The sequence below is a fragment of the Rutidosis leptorrhynchoides genome, chromosome 11 (genome assembly GCF_046630445.1).
Source record: "Rutidosis leptorrhynchoides isolate AG116_Rl617_1_P2 chromosome 11, CSIRO_AGI_Rlap_v1, whole genome shotgun sequence".
In the NCBI taxonomy this organism is placed as follows: Eukaryota; Viridiplantae; Streptophyta; class Magnoliopsida; order Asterales; family Asteraceae; genus Rutidosis; species Rutidosis leptorrhynchoides.
Window position 1 is genome coordinate 345,768,298 of NC_092343.1, and position 18,979 is coordinate 345,787,276.

General features: G+C 33.3%; 1 protein-coding gene across 1 annotated transcript; it reads left to right on the plus strand.

Annotated features, from left to right (window-relative positions):
• The first annotated feature begins 14,563 nt into the window (after positions 1–14,563).
• LOC139875832 (uncharacterized) lies at positions 14,564–18,736 on the plus strand. Its single transcript, XM_071863127.1, has 7 exons — positions 14,564–14,623; positions 14,690–14,849; positions 15,832–16,203; positions 16,280–17,185; positions 17,288–17,493; positions 17,686–18,114; positions 18,239–18,736. Exons 1-7 carry the CDS (start codon positions 14,564–14,566, stop codon positions 18,734–18,736), a joined length of 2,631 nt encoding a protein of 876 aa, XP_071719228.1.
• The last annotated feature ends 243 nt before the right edge of the window (positions 18,737–18,979 follow it).

Genomic DNA, 18,979 nt, shown 5'->3' on the forward strand with positions numbered 1-18,979 from the left:
ACTCCAAGTAATATCTTTAAAATGAGCAATTTCACAGCGGAAGACTTCTTTCATACCTGAGAATAAACATGCTTTAAAGTGTCAACCAAAAGGTTGGTGAGTTCATTAGTTTAACCTAAATAATCATTTCCATCATTTTAATAGACCACAAGGTTTTCATTTTCAGTTCTCATAAATAAGCGTCCCATGCATAGAGACAAAAATATCATTCATATGGATTGAACAACTGGTAACCGACGTTAACTTAATGTATAGAATATCCCCAAACAGAACCTCTCATCTGTATAATAATAATCTCGAAGTACTAAAGCATTCGTACCCCGAATGGGACTTGTCAAGGTCCATAGATCTATCTTTAGGATTCGCGTCAATCAGGGGCCATCTCCCTAAATTCTTAGGTTACCAGACTTGAAGGGCGATATTCGGTTTAATAATCCAATCATAGAATGTAGTTTCGATTACTTGTGTCTATTTCGTAAAACATTTATAAAAGCAACACATGTATTCTCAGTCCCAAAAATATATATTGCAAAAGCATTTAAAAAGGGAGTAATGAAACTCACCTAATGTATTTTGTAGTAAAAATACATATGACGACATTGACCAAGTGTAGGTTTGACCTTAGATTCACGAACCTATATCAAGTTATACATATTAAAACATATAATCGAAATCAAATAAGTTTATATATTTATATTATTAATATACTTCTTATTTTAATAATCTTTTAACTATATTCATTTATATATTTTTAATACTTAAAATTTATATATATTTTTATGTATTCATATATCAGATTTAAAATGTAGGTTAAGTCATTTATTTTAAATATCCTGTTTTGATGTTTAAAAGTATTATCTCATGTATTAAACTTAATATATATTTATTTTCAATATTCGAAATAAGTACTTAATATTATTTTAAAAAGGTAGATTATCAATGTTAATATATTAAATTAAAATATTTTTGTGTTAGTAATAATATTCATAAAATAATGATAAAAATGATAATAAAAATGATACTTTTAATAATAATACTAATAAAATAATTATAATAATTATAATAATTATAATGTTAATAATAGTAATGATATTAATAATACTTGTGATAATAATACTGTTAATGATAATAATAATAATAATAATAATAATAATAATAATACTTTTACTAATAATAATACTAATGAAAATAATAATAATAATAATAATAAATTACTACCTTAAGAGTATAAGTTCCAAAAAAAATTAAATAAAACTATCTCTTCCAGGACTCGAACCTGCGACCTCTTGTTAACCACACAAACGCCTAAACCACTAGCCTGCTTGTTACTTCCTTGAACTACCTCTTACTCGTAATTATTTTAAGCCGAATCTCGGCCCAATAACAAATAGCCCAACAGAAAGTTTATGTTGGATCTCGGCCCAACTGTGGTCCATATTGAAATCCATTTACCATAAATGGCCTAACAGCAAAACATTCACGGAATATAAAAAAAAAAACTTGGTGGCCTGTAACAAATCGATTCCTTTTTCTTTTTTTCTTTTTTTTTTCTTTTTTATCATCATCGTTATCCAGTACATAACATCATCTATAATCATCTACTACCATTTATTCGTATAAAAAGAAACAGGAACCTCGATCAATATCATTAAATATGATCACATCCATCGTCTCTATGTATCATCATCGTGTTCACAATATCATTCTTATCAGCGCTATTCTTTCATAACATCACCATGATCATGTCTATTAAACATCTTTATCATCGTTTGAATAGCAACAGGAAACAAAACGCAGCAGCAGTTTCGATGGTTTAATGGTGGTGGTTTACGATGATGGGTTTTCGGACAGAACCCAAGCAGTAGCAGCAGTTCTCGAGCAGCAGGAGGTTCGGTGGTAGGAGTAGTCATTTGTTGTTATGTTTCGGTTTAGCTAAGAAACCACTAAAACAGAAAAGATCGTAGTAAAAACAGTTATAGTAGCTGCAGGTGGTGTCATGGTGGTTTAGGCGATGATTTGGTGATCATGGGTGTTGAAGGTTGACGATGGTGGTCCTGTCGTACAGTAGCTGTAGCAATAGCAGCAAGTGGTGTTCATTGCTAATTCGAAACAGGAACAGAAGATGGATGTTCATGATTGTTACGATGAGGAAGGTGGTGGTTGGTTGTGATGTAGTTCGAACCATAACGATAAGATGGTGGCGATATGAAAGGTTGTGGGTGATGGTTTAAATGGGTTGTTTGGTTTTTTTTCCTTTTCTCCAATACAGATGGTTAGATATATAAGTCAAATGAATTCTAATAATTAGTAATAATCATTGTAAAGTAATTACATTATTACTAATCATAAAGTGGGTGATTGAAACTTATAACAGAAAGTGGAGAGAATAGTGAAAGGTGGAAAGAAAAATTCGTATTAGTTGTTGGAGTTGGTGGATTGTGCATTATAATATATAAAGATAGATAATGATTGATGAAGAAAATGATACATGGTACAGTAGTTAAGTGGATTAGTAGAGAATGAGAGAAAAGAATAGAAGTGGGTTTGTTGTTCTTGTTTGTTGGCTCGACAAAGATGACAGAGAGAAGGAAAACAAAAGGAGACATAGTAATCAAATATCTAAAATTTGCAAGTGGGGCGATGGTGGTTTACATATGTAATCTTATGATAAAAAAAAATGATGATTCAGTCTCGGGTAAAACAAGTTGGTAAATTGCAAGTGGATTTTAAGTGCATGTATTGTATTGTATATATGTCTAATAGAGATTAGATAGATAGGGACTCACAATAGAAAAAGTAATATAAATATTATAATATAGGAATAAGGAAATTATATAGAGAAAAGAAAACGTGTACAAAGTAGCATCCATTTTAATTTTTGTCTTGATTCAGACGATAGGATATTATTTCGTGTCAATTGTTAAATAGTTAAAATATAAAAATGTTCCTAAAAATCTCAAAATTTTAAATTAACTACTTTTATTTATTCTGGTCATTTTGATATAAAATTCAAGCCTTAACTATTAAATAAATATTACATTAATTATTCACTCCCAACCCTAAGTAAAATATGAAAAGTTTTAAATTCAACAAATAGTTTCTAAATGCATTTTTAATAAGCCTATAGTTTGTAAAACTCATTTTCGACTAACCGTTTATTTTAAAATCACATAAGTTTCTTTTTAACTCGTTACTGTCAATCGAATGAAAATTGAACGTTTCCTTTGGTTACTAAATAACTTCGAAATTACAATATATATATATATATATATATATATATATACACTTTATTTATATATAGATACTTTTTATATATTATTTTTATAAGATTAACTATAACAATTACGGTATATACTATTTCATATTATTATATACAAATATATTTGCATATCCATTTACAAGCAATTGTATCGTGAGTCGTTGAGAATAATCAAAGGTTAAATGAATTCATGTAAACAGTTCCAAAAAATTTGAGACTCAACTTTACAGACTTTGCTTATCGTGTCGGTATTATTTAAAGATTTAGTTTAAATTTGGTCGGAAATTGCCGGGTCGTCACAGTACCTACCCGTTAAAGAAATTTCATCCCGAAATTTGAGTGAGGTGGTCATGGCTAACAATAAAATTGTTTTCATGACGAATATGAGTTGATAAATTGAGTTTTATCATCAATGAGTAATATGGATAAAATAATTCGATTACTCAGAGAGTACGAATGAAGTTATCACTAAATAGTGCAATGAGAAAGACAAGTTTCATCATAACTTTTGACTAGTCATGGTTGAATTCCGGAATTCAAGGGATTTAAAGAAAATCTTCGAAATCTAAAAGATTTGATTCTTCGACGAATAAAGAAATTAATAACTCTATAATTAAATACGGTGATCTGCCTCGATTACTCTGTCTGATATTTCCATTATAAATTGAACTCTTCCGTTCCATTATTCTCACCATTCCTATACTTTCTTTCTTAGTTCATACATCCAAAAGATTGTGAAAATGCTTAATCCAGTTCTAATCCTTGATATTTTCTAATTATCATTTCTGTCATCCTTCTTTTCAATCTTCACCAGAAGAATCTATTTACTTTTACTATTACCTTTGGGTGATACTATTCTTAATTATACCGTGTCTTTATATTGTTATTTGTATTAAAATCCACGGTTTGTAACCTCCGTGTTGTTATTAGGCTGTATATTTTCTCTTATATTCTGGAGCTCTTTGCCTTTTTATTATCCTCTCGACCTTTAGTAAATCGAGTAACAGTCCAGAATTCGTAAGTATGGAATTTCGATTAAACATCGTGTTCTAAATAAGAACTTAATGTATTAGGACGATTTGATTTATCAAATTACCAGAATCATTGAGAATAGAACTATCAAGAATATACTTTCTTGATATGTTCAGAAGTTAAGCAGAATAAAAGAGTTATGTAACATGGCACATGATGACGTTATGATATGTGAATCATCACGTTCCATTAGAAACTCAGCATGACTTACTGTAATATAATCACGTTGATCAAGTGTCATTATATTATACTAACTCATGCATCAGTTCCCAACACTACTTCAAAAACATTCATATTTTAAGCTTGAAAGTTTACAGAATATAGAAACTAACAGTTTCTATATGATGTAACACTGATAACACTAAGAGATTAATGATTTCAGATAAGATTAGTTATGAAAATATATTCAGGAATATCGAAGATATTTATAATGAAAGATACGATAATATATTTGAATATCTAAGATCAGAGGATGATGGAGACTATTGTCCGCAAGGGTTTAGAGTAAGGAGCAAGATATTCGCTAAAGACTTCAGCAGGCATTGAATCTTTTGGATTCTTTGAAGTCAAACTTATTCTTTGTGATTTGTCCACGGTTTCCTTCATAGTTTCGCATAATCCGCTTTTCGGTACTAAATTTTCTATTGAGTGCTTCCAATACTCCATTCTTTATCATCAAACTTTCGACGGTTAAGGTCGTGTACAGTTTTTGCTGCTGTGTACAGTTTTTGCAGAATTTGTGGTATTGATTTGTAGACTGGGTGCTTTTCAGAATTTCAGAATGAAAGATCATAACTCTAAGAGATAAATGTTATATGTTTACATATAACTGTTGATGTAGACATGCTGCGAGGTTTCAAAATACTGATTGCTGATTCTCGGTATTTGGTACAGAAATTCTCGTTATCAGATGCATATGAGTAGATAATAGGATTTCAATGAATATAATAACTTTTCATAAGGTCAAAGATCAATGAAGTTGCTGGTAAGTTTACTGCTAATGTATTGAGATATAAAAGGTTTTCCGGTATTGATGACGAAAGGTAAACTTACATATCAGGGTTATAATAAGCTAATCCGAGTGAAAATTCGAAGTTGATTTGCTGGAGCTGTGACAAAATTTGCTAATTTGGAAAGGGATTGCAAAGTTATTTTGGGTAATAATAACACTAAAGGAATTAACACAGCTATGTGTTAAACGTTTACTCAGTTTTCGAGAGTTTTCAGGTGCATAACTAAATGCATAAATCTTTCCCTCCGTAGATGAAGTGCGGTTGGTTCATTCTCTTGATTGAGGTGTTTTCAGAATTATGAAAGGTTTGAACACAGATTGTAATCGTCAAAATACCAATGAGGTTTAAGATGAAATCAAGTGGCAAACTTGAAGAATGTTTAGTTTCATATGTTATAATCAATATTTTAATTCATTTTATTGTCCAATGTTATTAGTCCACAGTCGATAGTCCACAGTAACAGTCCAATAATTCATATATAGTTTAATATATAATATACGAATTAATTAATACGTGTCGTGACCCGTATACATCTCAGACTCGATCACAACTCAAAGTATATATATTATTATAGAATCAATCTCAACCCTGTATAGTGAACTCGATCATTACAGCATATAGAGTGTCTATGGTTATTCCAAATAATATATATACATGCGTCGATATGATATGTCAAAACCTTGTATACGTGTCCCGATATTTAAATTGCGTAAAAATAAATAACAGAAATTAAATGACGATAAATAAAATTGCGAGAATGTAAATTGCGATAATTAAATTACGATAAATAAAATGTAATCAGTTAGCTAGGAACAATTAGCTAGGAACACTTAGCATGGATTCTTAACAAAATTTCTCATAGTTAATTTGTTTGTTTCTAACAAATTTTATTTTGTGAAATGTTTTCTTCATTATGCCACTTGTTGGATTCTGATAGGTCAAAATCCAAATATGAAATTGAATGAAAATGGTTATTCTGCGGTGAACGGATACGTATATCGGTGGTTGTAAGTAGGATAGTAAATGACTGTTGAATTAGATTTGAAGAATGTACAGTGTTACTTATTAATGTGAAATCTAAATATTCCTCGGGTATTACCTACCCGTTAAAATATTTTCACCATTAACAGTTTGTACGAAAGAATTTTTAATTACAGTCTTTATGAAATAATATATATACATATATATTTTCTTCAGATGTAATCATGGATTTAACGAGTCAATATGATATTAAACTCATTTGATTTACCGTTAAAACAAGAATATATAATCTCTAAAACATTAGAGATTACATAACATGTCGAACGAAGATAAATAATGTAGAACGATTAGCAGATTGATGATTATGCTCGAGGTACATAAGGAGATGCTGAGGTGTGAGATGTTGAACTTGGGTTGTTGGTGGTACTAGTGCTGTTACTGATGGTACTGTTGGTGCCGATGATGTTGCTGAAGCTGGTAAATTTTGCACCATATTCTCCAAATTGATTACTCGAGCGCGAAGTTCTTTGACTTCTTCTATTATTCCGGGATGATTGTCGGTCGGAACGAGCGGATGAATAAGATCTAGAATTTGAGATAGTAAATAATCATGACGAGGTACTCTAGAAATGAGAGAGAAAATGGTATTACGAGTAGGTTCTCCGGGTTCTTCGTCAAAAGGGAAATTTGGTTGGTGAAAAGTATCGCCTTCTTCTCGTCTCCATTGATTGAGTCGACTACGAACTCAGCCCCAATTCATCCAGAATTGATGATGGCTGATTGGTTAATTCAATTCGGTGACGCTATTTCCGGAGCTTAGGTGAACATCCATGTCAGAATAGCTGTCGGAATAACTATCGGAATAGCTATCGGAATATGAGGGACTCGAACTGGTTGAGGGATTCATCTCGTATGATCAGATGAAGGATTTTTTTATAAGAAATAGATTATAGGATGTAGATTAGTATCCTGCAATAAATAATTTACATATGCATATATAATACTAAAATCCCATAAGTTACAGAGGAATCTACGGAAACTGTCAGGCAAAGGTAACAATAACAGATAAGCTAAGATATGAATTTATCTATACACTTTCTATGCAATAGAGGTAGTAAGATGTGTCTAGACTTTAAGGAGGATAAGCAAATATTTTTTTTTTCAACACGAAATGATAAGTAAAACTTTTGACATGCAGAAACGGTCGAAGTCCAGACTCACTAATGCATCCTAACGACTTATCAGTTAGACACACTAATGCAAACCTGGTTCGCTAAGACCACCGCTCTGATACCAACTTTCATAACCCGTCCTAATCCATCTGGACGAAGTCCATATCGATTATAAACGATTCACAATAGTTGATTTCATCGCGAGGTTCATGACCTCTATATGATACATTTTACAAACATTGCATTCGTTTTTCGAAAGACAAACTTTCTTTACTTCAAAAGTTGACGACATGCATATCATTTCATAATATATCCAACTATAATTGACTTAATAATAATCTTGATGAACTCAACGACTCGAATGCAACGTCTTTTGAAATATGTTATGAATGACTCCAAGTAATATCTTTAAAATGAGCAATTTCACAGCGGAAGACTTCTTTCATACCTGAGAATAAACATGCTTTAAAGTGTCAACCAAAAGGTTGGTGAGTTCATTAGTTTAACATAAATAATTATTTCCATCATTTTAATAGACCACAAGGTTTTCATTTCCAGTTCTCAAAAATAAGCGTCCCATGCATAGAGACAAAAATATCATTCATATGGATTGAACACCTGGTAACCGACGTTAACTTAATGCATAGAATATCCCCAAACAGAACCTCTCATCTGTATAATAATAATCTCGAAGTACTAAAGCATTCGTACCCCGAATGAGACTTGTCAAGGTCCATAGATCTATCTTTAGGATTCGCGTCAATCAGGGGCCATTTCCCTAAATTCTTAGGTTACCAGACTTGAAGGGGGATATTCGGTTTAATAATCCAACCATAGAATGTAGTTTCGATTATTTGTGTCTATTTCGTAAAACATTTATAAAAGCAACACATGTATTCTCAGTCCCAAAAATATATATTGCAAAAGCATTTAAAAAGGGAGTAATGAAACTCACCTAATGTATTTTGTAGTAAAAATACATATGACGACATTGACCAAGTGTAGGTTTGACCTTAGATTCACGAACCTATATCAAGTTATACATAATAAAACATATAATCGAAATCGAATAAGTTTATATATTTATATTATTAATATACTTCTTATGTTAATAATCTTTTAACTAAATTCATTTGTATATTTTTAATACTTAAAATTTATATATATTTTTATGTATTCATATATCAGATTTAAAATGTAGGTTAAGTCATTTATTTTAAATATCCTGTTTTGATGTTTAAAAGTATTATCTCATGTATTAAACTTAATATATATTTATTTTCAATATTCGAAATAAGTACTTAATATTATTTTAAAAAGGTAGATTATCAATGTTAATATATTAAATTAAAATATTTTTGTGTTAGTAATAATATTCATAAAATAATGATAAAAATGATAATAAAAATGATACTTTTAATAATAATACTAATAAAATAATTATAATAATTATAATGTTAATAATAGTAATGATATTAATACTGTTAATAATATTAATAATAATAATAATAATAATAATAATAATAATAATAATAATAATAATAATAATAATAATAATACTTTTACTAATAATAATACTAATGAAAATAATAATAATAATAATAATAATAAATTTTACTACCTTAAGAGTATAAGTTCCAAAAAATTAAATAAAACTATCTCTTCCTGGACTCGAACCCGCGACCTCCTGTTAACCACACAAACGCCTAAACCACTAGCATGCTTGTTACTTCCTTGAACTACCTCTTACTCGTAATTATTTTAAGCCGAATCTCGGCCCAATAACAAATAGCCCAACAGAAAGTTTATGTTGGTTCTCGGCCCAACTGTGGTCCATATTGAAATCCATTTACCATAAATGGCCTAACAGCAAAACATTCACGGAATATAAAAAAAAAACTTGGTAGCCTGTAACAAATCGATTCCTTTTTCTTTTTTTCTTTTTCTTTTTTTTATCATCATCGTTATCCAGTACATAACATCATCTATAATCATCTACTACCATTTATTCGTATAAAAAAAAACAGGAATCTCGATCAATATCATTAAATATGATCACATCCATCGTCTCTATGTATCATCATCGTGTTCACAATATCATTCTTATCAGCGATATTCTTTCATAACATCACCATGATCATGTCTATTAAACATCTTTATCATCGTTTGAATAGGAACATGAAACAAAACATAGCAGCATTTTTGATGGTTTAATGGTGGTGGTTTACGATGGTGGGTTTTCGGACAGAACCCAAGCAGTAGCAGCAGTTCTCGAGCAGCAGGAGGTTCGGTGGTAGGAGTAGTCATTTGTTGTTAAGTTTCGGTTTAGCTAAAAAACCACTAAAATAGAAAAGATCGTAGTAGAAATAGTTATAGTAGCTGCAGGTGGTGTCATGGTGGTTTAGGCGATGATTTGGTGATCATGGGTGTTGAAGGTTGACGATGGTGGTCCTGTCGTACAGTAGCTGTAGCATTAGCAGCAAGTGGTGTTCATTGCTAATTCGAAACAGGAACAGAAGATGGGTGTTCATGATTGTTACGATGAGGAAGGTGGTGGTTGGTTGTGATGTGGTTCGAACCATAACGATAAGATGGTGGCGATATGAAAGGTTGTGGGTGATGGTTTAAATGGGTTGTTTGTTTTTTTTTTCCTTTTCTCCAATGCAGATGGTTAGATATATAAGTCAAATGAATTCTAATAATTAGTAATAATCATTGTAAAGTAATTACATTATTACTAATCATAAAGTGGGTGATTGAAACTTATAACAGAAAGTGGAGAGAATAGTGAAAGCTGGAAAGAAAAATTCGTATTAGTTGTTGGAGTTGGTGGATTGTGCATTATAATATATAAAGATAGATAATGATTGATGAAGAAAATGATACATGGTACAGTAGTTAAGTGGATTAGTAGAGAATGAGAGAAAAGAATAGAAGTGGGTTTGTTATTCTTGTTTGTTGGCTCGACAAAGATAATAGAGAGAAGGAAAACAAAAGGAGACATAGTAATCAAATATCTAAAATTTTCAAGTGGGGTGATGGTGGTTTACATATGTAATCTTATGAGAGAAAAAAAATGATGATTCAGTCTCGGGTAAAACAAGTTGGTAAATTGCAAGTGGATTTTAAGTGCATGTATTGTATTGTATTGTATATATGTCTAATAGAGATTAGATAGATAGGGACTCCCAACAGAAAAAGTAATATAAATATTATAATATAGGAATAAGGAAATTATATAGAGAAAAGAAAACGTGTACAAAGTAGTATCCATTTTAATTTTTGTCTTGATTCAGACGATAGGATATTATTTCATGTCAATTGTTAAATAGTTAAAATATAAAAATGTTCCTAAAAATCTCAAAATTTTAAATTAACTACTTTTATTTATTCTGGTCATTATGATATAAAATTCAAGCCTTAACTATTAAATAAATATTACATTAATTATTCAATCCCAACCCTAAGTAAAATATGAAAAGTTTTAAAATTCAACAAATAGTTTCTAAATGCATTTTTAATAAGCCTATAGTTTGTAAAACTCATTTTCGGCTAACCGTTTATTTTAAAATCACATAAGTTTCTTTTTAACTCGTTTACTGTCAATCGAATGAAAATTGAACGTTTCCTTTGCTTACTAAATAACTTCGAAATTACAATATATATATTATATATATACTTTATTTATATATAGATACTTTTTATATATTATTTTTATAAAATTAACTATAACAATTACGATATATACTATTTCATATTATTATATACAAATATATTTGCATATCCATTTACAAGCAATCGTATCGTGAGTCGTTGAGAATAGTCAAATGTTAAATGAATTCATGTAAACAGTTCCAAAAAATTTGAGACTCAACTTTACAGACTTTGCTTATCGTGTTGGAATTATTTAAAGATTTAGTTTAAATTTGGTCGGAAATTGCCAGGTCGTCACAATGGTTATGAGAATGAAATAGATCGAACATGGGTGTCCGGAATGAGGCGCTGTTGCTCGAATTATGCTCGAATTTACATCAGGTTTCCCTTGATGAAGGCAATGACTGTTGGTCGTGGTCTTTTATGAACGATACAGGATATTCGGTTAGTAAAACTCGTTCACACATTGACGATTACGTGTTACCTTCGGCTCATATTTACACTATGTAGTGCTCACAAATACCACGAAAAATAAACATTTTCATTTGGAGACAATCGTTAGACAGGTTACCAACTCGTTTATTAGCTGCGTTTCGTGTAATCAAGCCTTTGAATCGGTTCAACACATCATGTTTGAGTGCGAAGTAGCTGCTGATTTGTGGAGAAGAGTAAGGATATGGGTCGACATGTTATTACCTCGATTCTCAGAATGGACGGATTGGATTGCTTGGTTGGAGGATTGGAGAGAATCAGAAGACACGAAGAGCAGACTATATGTCATTATTGCAACTACGGTTTGGCATATATGGAGATTCAGAAATAGTCAACTTTTCGAGCAACCCCCGATGAAACGTTGTATTTTATTTGATTCAATTTGTCTTTTTTCTTTTAATTGGTATAGAAGTAGAGGCAAAAATAATGTAAATTGGAATGTTTGGCGTTTAAAGCCGTTGTAATGTGGTTTGCGGGTCTGTTCTAGCTTCTTGTTAGGATAGCTCGTTTTTATTTATAAAATCTTGGTCGTTCAAAAAAAAAACATGAGTTTGTGAGTGTCAGATTATTTGTTCCTTTATTACACAACTGTGGAGTTAATCCGGTGGTTTCGTTTCAGTGGTTGTTTATTGACACTATATTCTATAATTGATTTCTAGCAAATGGGTCATATTGTCCACCTTTTTTATGGTTGAGGTTTGAGTTGTTAATTTGTCTCAAATTCAAGAATTTCTAACTGGAAAAGTGTACGCATTTTAACATCCTATCTAGCAGGAATGATAAGGATGGGACAAATATATTATTCACTTTTCAGAATATTTAAATTAGTCCAAGTTAGCTGCTTTCATAGTCTGCTTTGTAAAACTACTCACTAGTCTTGTATGAGAACACTTTGTTCAGTTACAATGAACATTTACATATTAACTACCTGATTATATTGTCCGTTTTCCTTGACTACTCTGGTATCCACCAAAGCTTTTTTATTTATGTTAATTCGTTGATCATTAACTCAGTTAAGTTGTTAGTAAGTTACAAGAACGGGTCAACTTGTCAACTTGTTCAGTCGTTGATCATTTGCTCAGTTAACTTGTTCAATATCGTCTTTGAGATCATGAACGCTATGCTACAAGCAGACATCAGTTTTGAATTGTAACAACATCCCAAATTCGACATTAGATGTGACTAGCACGATACGCAATCACCATCCTTTCATTTTCTAAGATCAAAAATAACTCAAACATATCACCACCTTAGTAACATTAACATACTATATAAACACTATCATTCAAACATGTATCAAAACATAAAATTCATAAAATTCGTGCTTCAAAAACCATGTTCGTAAATCACAAAGAACAACGTCAGACTACTAAAAAAACACTAATAATACGCAATCTGTAGCAAAAGAAACATTCAATAAAGATTACTATCCCCTCCCAAGCGACTTGATACGCCTTGCATAAATTCCTGAATATAAGAGGACCTTATCCTTTTGTTTGTTTTCATCCGACAAAAGTAAATTTATAGCGTATTTCTTCCTCAACTTCTTTAAAGTGCACCTTTGTGATCGTGATTCCTCATATAGTCCACAATTCCATCTGCTCACACGACCACCTGCATATGTTTTCATGTGGTGCATTACGAATACTCCACAATCCACAAAATTCTTCCTTGTGCCCCAACTTAATTGAGGAATCACAACATCAGCCTGCCTCTTCGATATCATTAGCCTTTACATGACCAATAGACTTTAGATAATCCACAAATAGTGTAGCCTTTACATGACCAATAGGCTTTAGATAATTCACAAATAGTGTTTTCTACATTGGGAAAAAACATTAAACGATTATTGTAATGAATACATGTGAACATATGTAAAGTATCATACCTATAATTAAAAAATATAATTAACACTCCATACCAACTACCATGTAACTGTATATAATATTAATATTATATATTTATATAACCAAAATAAACCATGAAATCATATCCAAGTTTTACTCATCCTAATTTCAATAGACCAGTTCCTTCCATATTACATTTACTTCCATATTACATTAATCCACAAATGAACCTAGTCGACTATGTTTTTTTTGTGTAACGCTTAGTATTAAATATTAGATCCTAATATGTTATACCTAACGCATTATTAGAGTACATACTGCAGTAATTTCAAGGGGAAAAAGATAAAAAAAATAAAGACATATAGTCTATAATATACAATTAACTCATACAGCCACACCCGAACGAACAAAGCGACCTAACTAACAACATATTTTAAACATAAACTGAACCTTCATACAATAAAAATAAAACTAATAAGTTTGTAAGGAAAATCCTCGTATCTTTCTTCGAGTGGAACATTTTTTATCAGATTGTCTAGTAGTAAAACTCTTCCTATCTTCATATCGAAACACATCAAATAGAAATGGTTATATTTTATAACCGGGACAAACACCTGTTAAACCAACAATTTCGTTATGATTCTTAAGCTACCCAGATCATATACGTTGTATTTGTACCAACATTACCCACCTTCTATTAGGGGAAGTAATTCTCGCAACCTGATTGGTCCACGTGGCAGCTCCCCTCACATAAATTTACTGTTCACGTTGTTGGATTTTTTTTCACGTTTTTTTATTTAAATTTCTTTATTTTATTTTATTTTAAATTACGGTTGAGTGCAAGTCGGTTGGCAGAAACAGTACGCGACCAACTACTGTTCAGCCTCTCTTCCTCTGTTCGTCCCTCACCTCCCACCTTGACCTGCTCCCTTCTCCCTCACCTTTAGCCTTACCCTGCTCCTTCCTCCCTTACCCTCTTGCTTTATAGCTTTTTGATTTCCCATTAATTAGCTCTTCATACTTGCTCCAGACCAATTCGTTTCCTTGCTTACAGAAAATCGATCGGGTACAGAAATTACAGGTTCGTTGTTCTGTTGTTAATCTATTTAATTTATGTTGTTTGCTTGCTATTGTTGGTTGTGGTTTTCGCATCGTTCTTACGTTGTTCAGGCTGTTCACCATTCCCAGCCCGGTTAATTTTTTGGCTTTTCATTGTTTGGTAATTTCCGTTATGAGGAGTTCTCGAGAAAGGAAAAAAACTCAGCCAATTCGAATGTAGCTTGTGGTGCTGTGTTAGAAAGTGTTGGACCTTCAGACCTAGATGTTGTTTCCAATAAACAATCTAAGAAAAGGGCTTCTCTACGTAAGGCACATGCCAGTGCTTCAGCTTCTTCTCATGGTATGATATTGTTTTTTATTCTAATTTGTTGTTACTGAAATTGTTTTTTAGAAGTTTTAACAGATATCCGTTTGTGTAGTTTCTGTTAGCTTTTCCCTTCATGCTCAGTTGACATCCATATATACTATCTCTGCACCTTTGATGTGTCAGGTAAATCAAGTTTCTAACTATATGTATGCTGTTTTAGGGTAAGTTGCACTATCTTTGGCTTATGTTGTCTTTTGTTTCTATGCTATTCTACTGTAACTTTCACTATTTGTGGATTATGTTGTCTTTTGTTTGTTTTTGCTTTTCATATATGTATGTTGTCTTTTATATATGCATGTTGTCTTTTATATGTGTATGGTTGTTGAGTGCAAGAGTCACTAGAATTGGAATCTTTAGACATTTACTAGCCTGAAAATTCCCTATGCCTCATGTTTTGTGTTATTTGTTTGTTGTTTTTGTGTTTCATTTAATTGTGTCAAATTTGGTTTTTTTCTTTTGTAAACTAACAATTTGAGGCTGCAATGTGTATTTGTTTTTTTGTTGTGGTTGTTGAGTGCAAGAGGCACTAGAATTCGAATCTTTAGATATTTACTGGCCTGAAAATTCCATGTGCACTGATTGGATTACCTGCACTTGGCCAGTTCTAGAAAACAATTAATTTTAATGGCGGTTATCGTTGTTGACTGTGCGAGTTATTAATTTTGTCAACTTTGTTTTTTTTTCTTTTGTAAACTACCAATTTGAGGCTGCAATGTGTATTTGTTTTTTTGTTGTGGTTGTTGAGTGCAAGAGGCACTAGAATTGGAATCTTTAGATATTTACTAGCCTGAAAATTCCATGGCTCTGAGTGGATTACCTGCACTTGGCCAGTTCTAGAAAACAGTTAATTTTAATGGTGGTTATCGTTGTTGAGTGTGCGAGTTATTTGCTTGTTTTCATGTGTGTTTATATATTATTATATATGCTCTTTGACAATTGCCTTTTATTCGTGCAGATGTATCTCCTTTATATCGTGATTCAGGGGACTGCACGTCCGTTTGTATGCAGTGCGGGGCTTTTTTCTGGCGCGCTGAACATGTTAAGTCATATTTCAGAGACAAACACCTTCATTATCATCGCTGCTGTGAAAATGGCCGCGTCTATTTACCACGCTATGAAGATCCTCCTGCAGATTTTAAGCATTTGTTAGAAGCTCCTGCTTTCGTTGATAATGTTCGTGCCTACAAGCAGATGTTCAGCATAACGTCCTTTGGCGCTCGTATTGATGAAACTCTTAACAATGGCCATTCTCCTTACATTTTCAAGATCTCTGGCCAGATTTATCATTGGCTCGGTAGTTTGTGTCCTGAAAAGGGGAGCCCCCCAGGTTTCTGCAGCTTTACATTTATGATACGAATCACAAATTTGAAAACCGAATGGGCCATTTTGGGCCCGTGATTCAGGGCGGCTTTCTGAGGTGGTTGTTACTCAGTTAGTGAAGTTACTTGATTCAAATAATGCACTAGTCAAGTTGTTTCGCACCGCGAGGGATAAGTGTGCTGGCAGCGAGGTACCTACTTTCAAGGATTGCTTGTATAGTTTGAGCGGGTCAAGCCAACATGCACTGCCTACTTCGGATGCAATAGGCGCTATTGTTTTTGACTCTGGCCCACAATATGTTTCTGATTACGACGTGATAATCGAGCCTCGGTCTCAGCTTGCCAGGCGAGTTAATAAGCTGCATCTGTTATATATGTCACTTCAATTCCCGCTGATGTTCTTTTTCGGTGAACCTGGTTTTCACCCGGATCTGAAGCTGCGCGCAGCCTCAAGTTCGCAGGGTGCCCTTGTTAGAAAAATGTCGATGAACATGTTTTACAACTACCAGATTCATGATAGCCTTCAGAGTTACAATCTGATTTTGAGGCTGGGTCGTCTATTTCAGCAGAATGTGGTGACGGCATATTGCAGTATCGAGCTCGACCTTATGGACTACATCAGAAACAAAGAGAACGATATACGGGCTGAGTACCTTTCAGGGTTGTTTGACGCTATCGATAGAGGTGATAAAACTGGTTCCGATGTCGGTAGCATGACGATTCTTCTTGCTTCGTTCACTGGTGGACCACGTTATATGTACAGTCATTATCTCGATGCTCTGGCAATTTTTCGCATTTTTGGATACCCGCAATTTTTTGTAACTTTCACGTGTAATGTAAAGTGGCATGAAATTGCTCAGTACCTGAAGCCTTTTCCTAGCCTATCGCCTTCAGACCGAGCCGATATAGTCGCTCGTGTGTTCCACATGAAGGTCAATGAGTTTATAGACTTTTTAAAGGACGAGCGGCCTCTTGGCCATGTTTGCGGAGGTACTATTGCACACCCAGAATTGCAATTTCCTCTTTACTTCATGAATATTACATGTTTTGTTGTTTCCAATTGACTAACACTATTCTCTTTACGTCTTGCAGTTTTGTATACGATTGAATTTCAGAAAAGAGGGCTGCCACATTGCCACACTTTGGTTTGGATTCACTCCTCAGTTTCTGCAGCTATCAGGGACAAATTAGATGACTACATAAGTGTGGAACTACCTGACCCCAGAATTGATTTGCCCGGTTACGCAGTCATATCTGCAACTATGATGCTTGGCCCATGTGGGCTTGCCAATAAGTGGGCACCATGCACGCAAAATTTTTCATGTTAAAAAAAGTTCCCAAAGAAATACATTGACAAGACGTACTTTGATGACAACGATCGTGCTCACTACCGCACGCGTAATACCAGTATATATACAACGCGTGACGGTGTCTACCTCGATAACGGCTACGTTGTTCCTTATAATAGACTACTATATATGACTTTTCAGGCTCACATAAACGTTGAATGTTGTGGTACGACGAGTCTCATTAAATACCTGTTCAAGTATATTTCAAAAGGTACCGACTGTATGGCTGTTCGTATAGCAAAACCCATAGGCAGTGACAGCCGCCAATCACAGCAGCAGACGCAACCGGTTGATGAAATTAAAAACTTTATAGATGCTCGGTTCATTTGTCCTCACGAAGCCCGTTGGCGGATTTTTAACTTCCCGATTCATCATCGGGAACCTGCTGTCCAGATTCTGGCTGTTCATTTTGAAAATATGCAGCTGGTAAAGTTTTTGGGCAAGCAACTTCTGGGTGCTATTGTTGAAAACAGCGAAGCTAAAAAAACCACTCTCACTGAGTGGCTTAATTATAATGCATCTTTAGTTAACGGCAGCCACCTTACATATTTGGATTTCCCGTCCGAATTTGTTTAGTACCAAAAGTTGACAGCGCAGGGCAAACCTAAAGAAACCATCAATTGGCAGGATATCGTATATACATCCCGCCTATGGAGAAGCATTTTTTCTAAGGATGCTTTTGTGCCATTGAAAGGGGTGCAAGAGCTTTGAAGATATTAGAACAGTCAACCAGGTCCTTCATAATACATACCGGTCTGCGTGTGAAGCAGCTGGGTTACTCGGTGATGGTAGAAAGTGGCCAGCGGTACTAGAAGAAGCATCCGTATCTGCCACGTCGTCTCAGTTACGTTCTCTTTTCGCGCACATTTTATCTCATTGCACTGCTACGAACCCACTTGCTCTTTGGGAAAATCACTGGAAACTAATGGGTGATGATATACCGCTTCGTGCAGCTGCCAATTTAAATATGTCCCACTTGCATATAAACGCCGATGACCTACATAACTTTATCCTGTATGAGGTAGAGATCCTTTTGAACCAGTGTTCGAAATCGATTTCTGATTTTGCATTACCGTCACTGCCAGCTGACCTGCTCGCGGATTTAGCAAACCGTCTTATCATGGAGGAGAGAAACTATGATCGTGCAGTTTTAAATGCCGAACGCCTAGAACTCGAACGTCCAATGAATTAGAAACAAAATCAAATTTACGATCATATAACAAGCATTTCGTTGAATGAACAAACTGAACATGTATTTGTATACGAGCACGGTGGCACCGGGAAGACATTTTTATGGAAAGCCATAATCACAACGCTGAGATCTAGAGGTAAGATAGTTCTTGCTGTTGCATCATCTTGCATTACATCTCTACTTCTTCTTTCGGGAAGAACCGCACATTCTCGATTCAAACTACCGCTGGTCATAACCGATGAA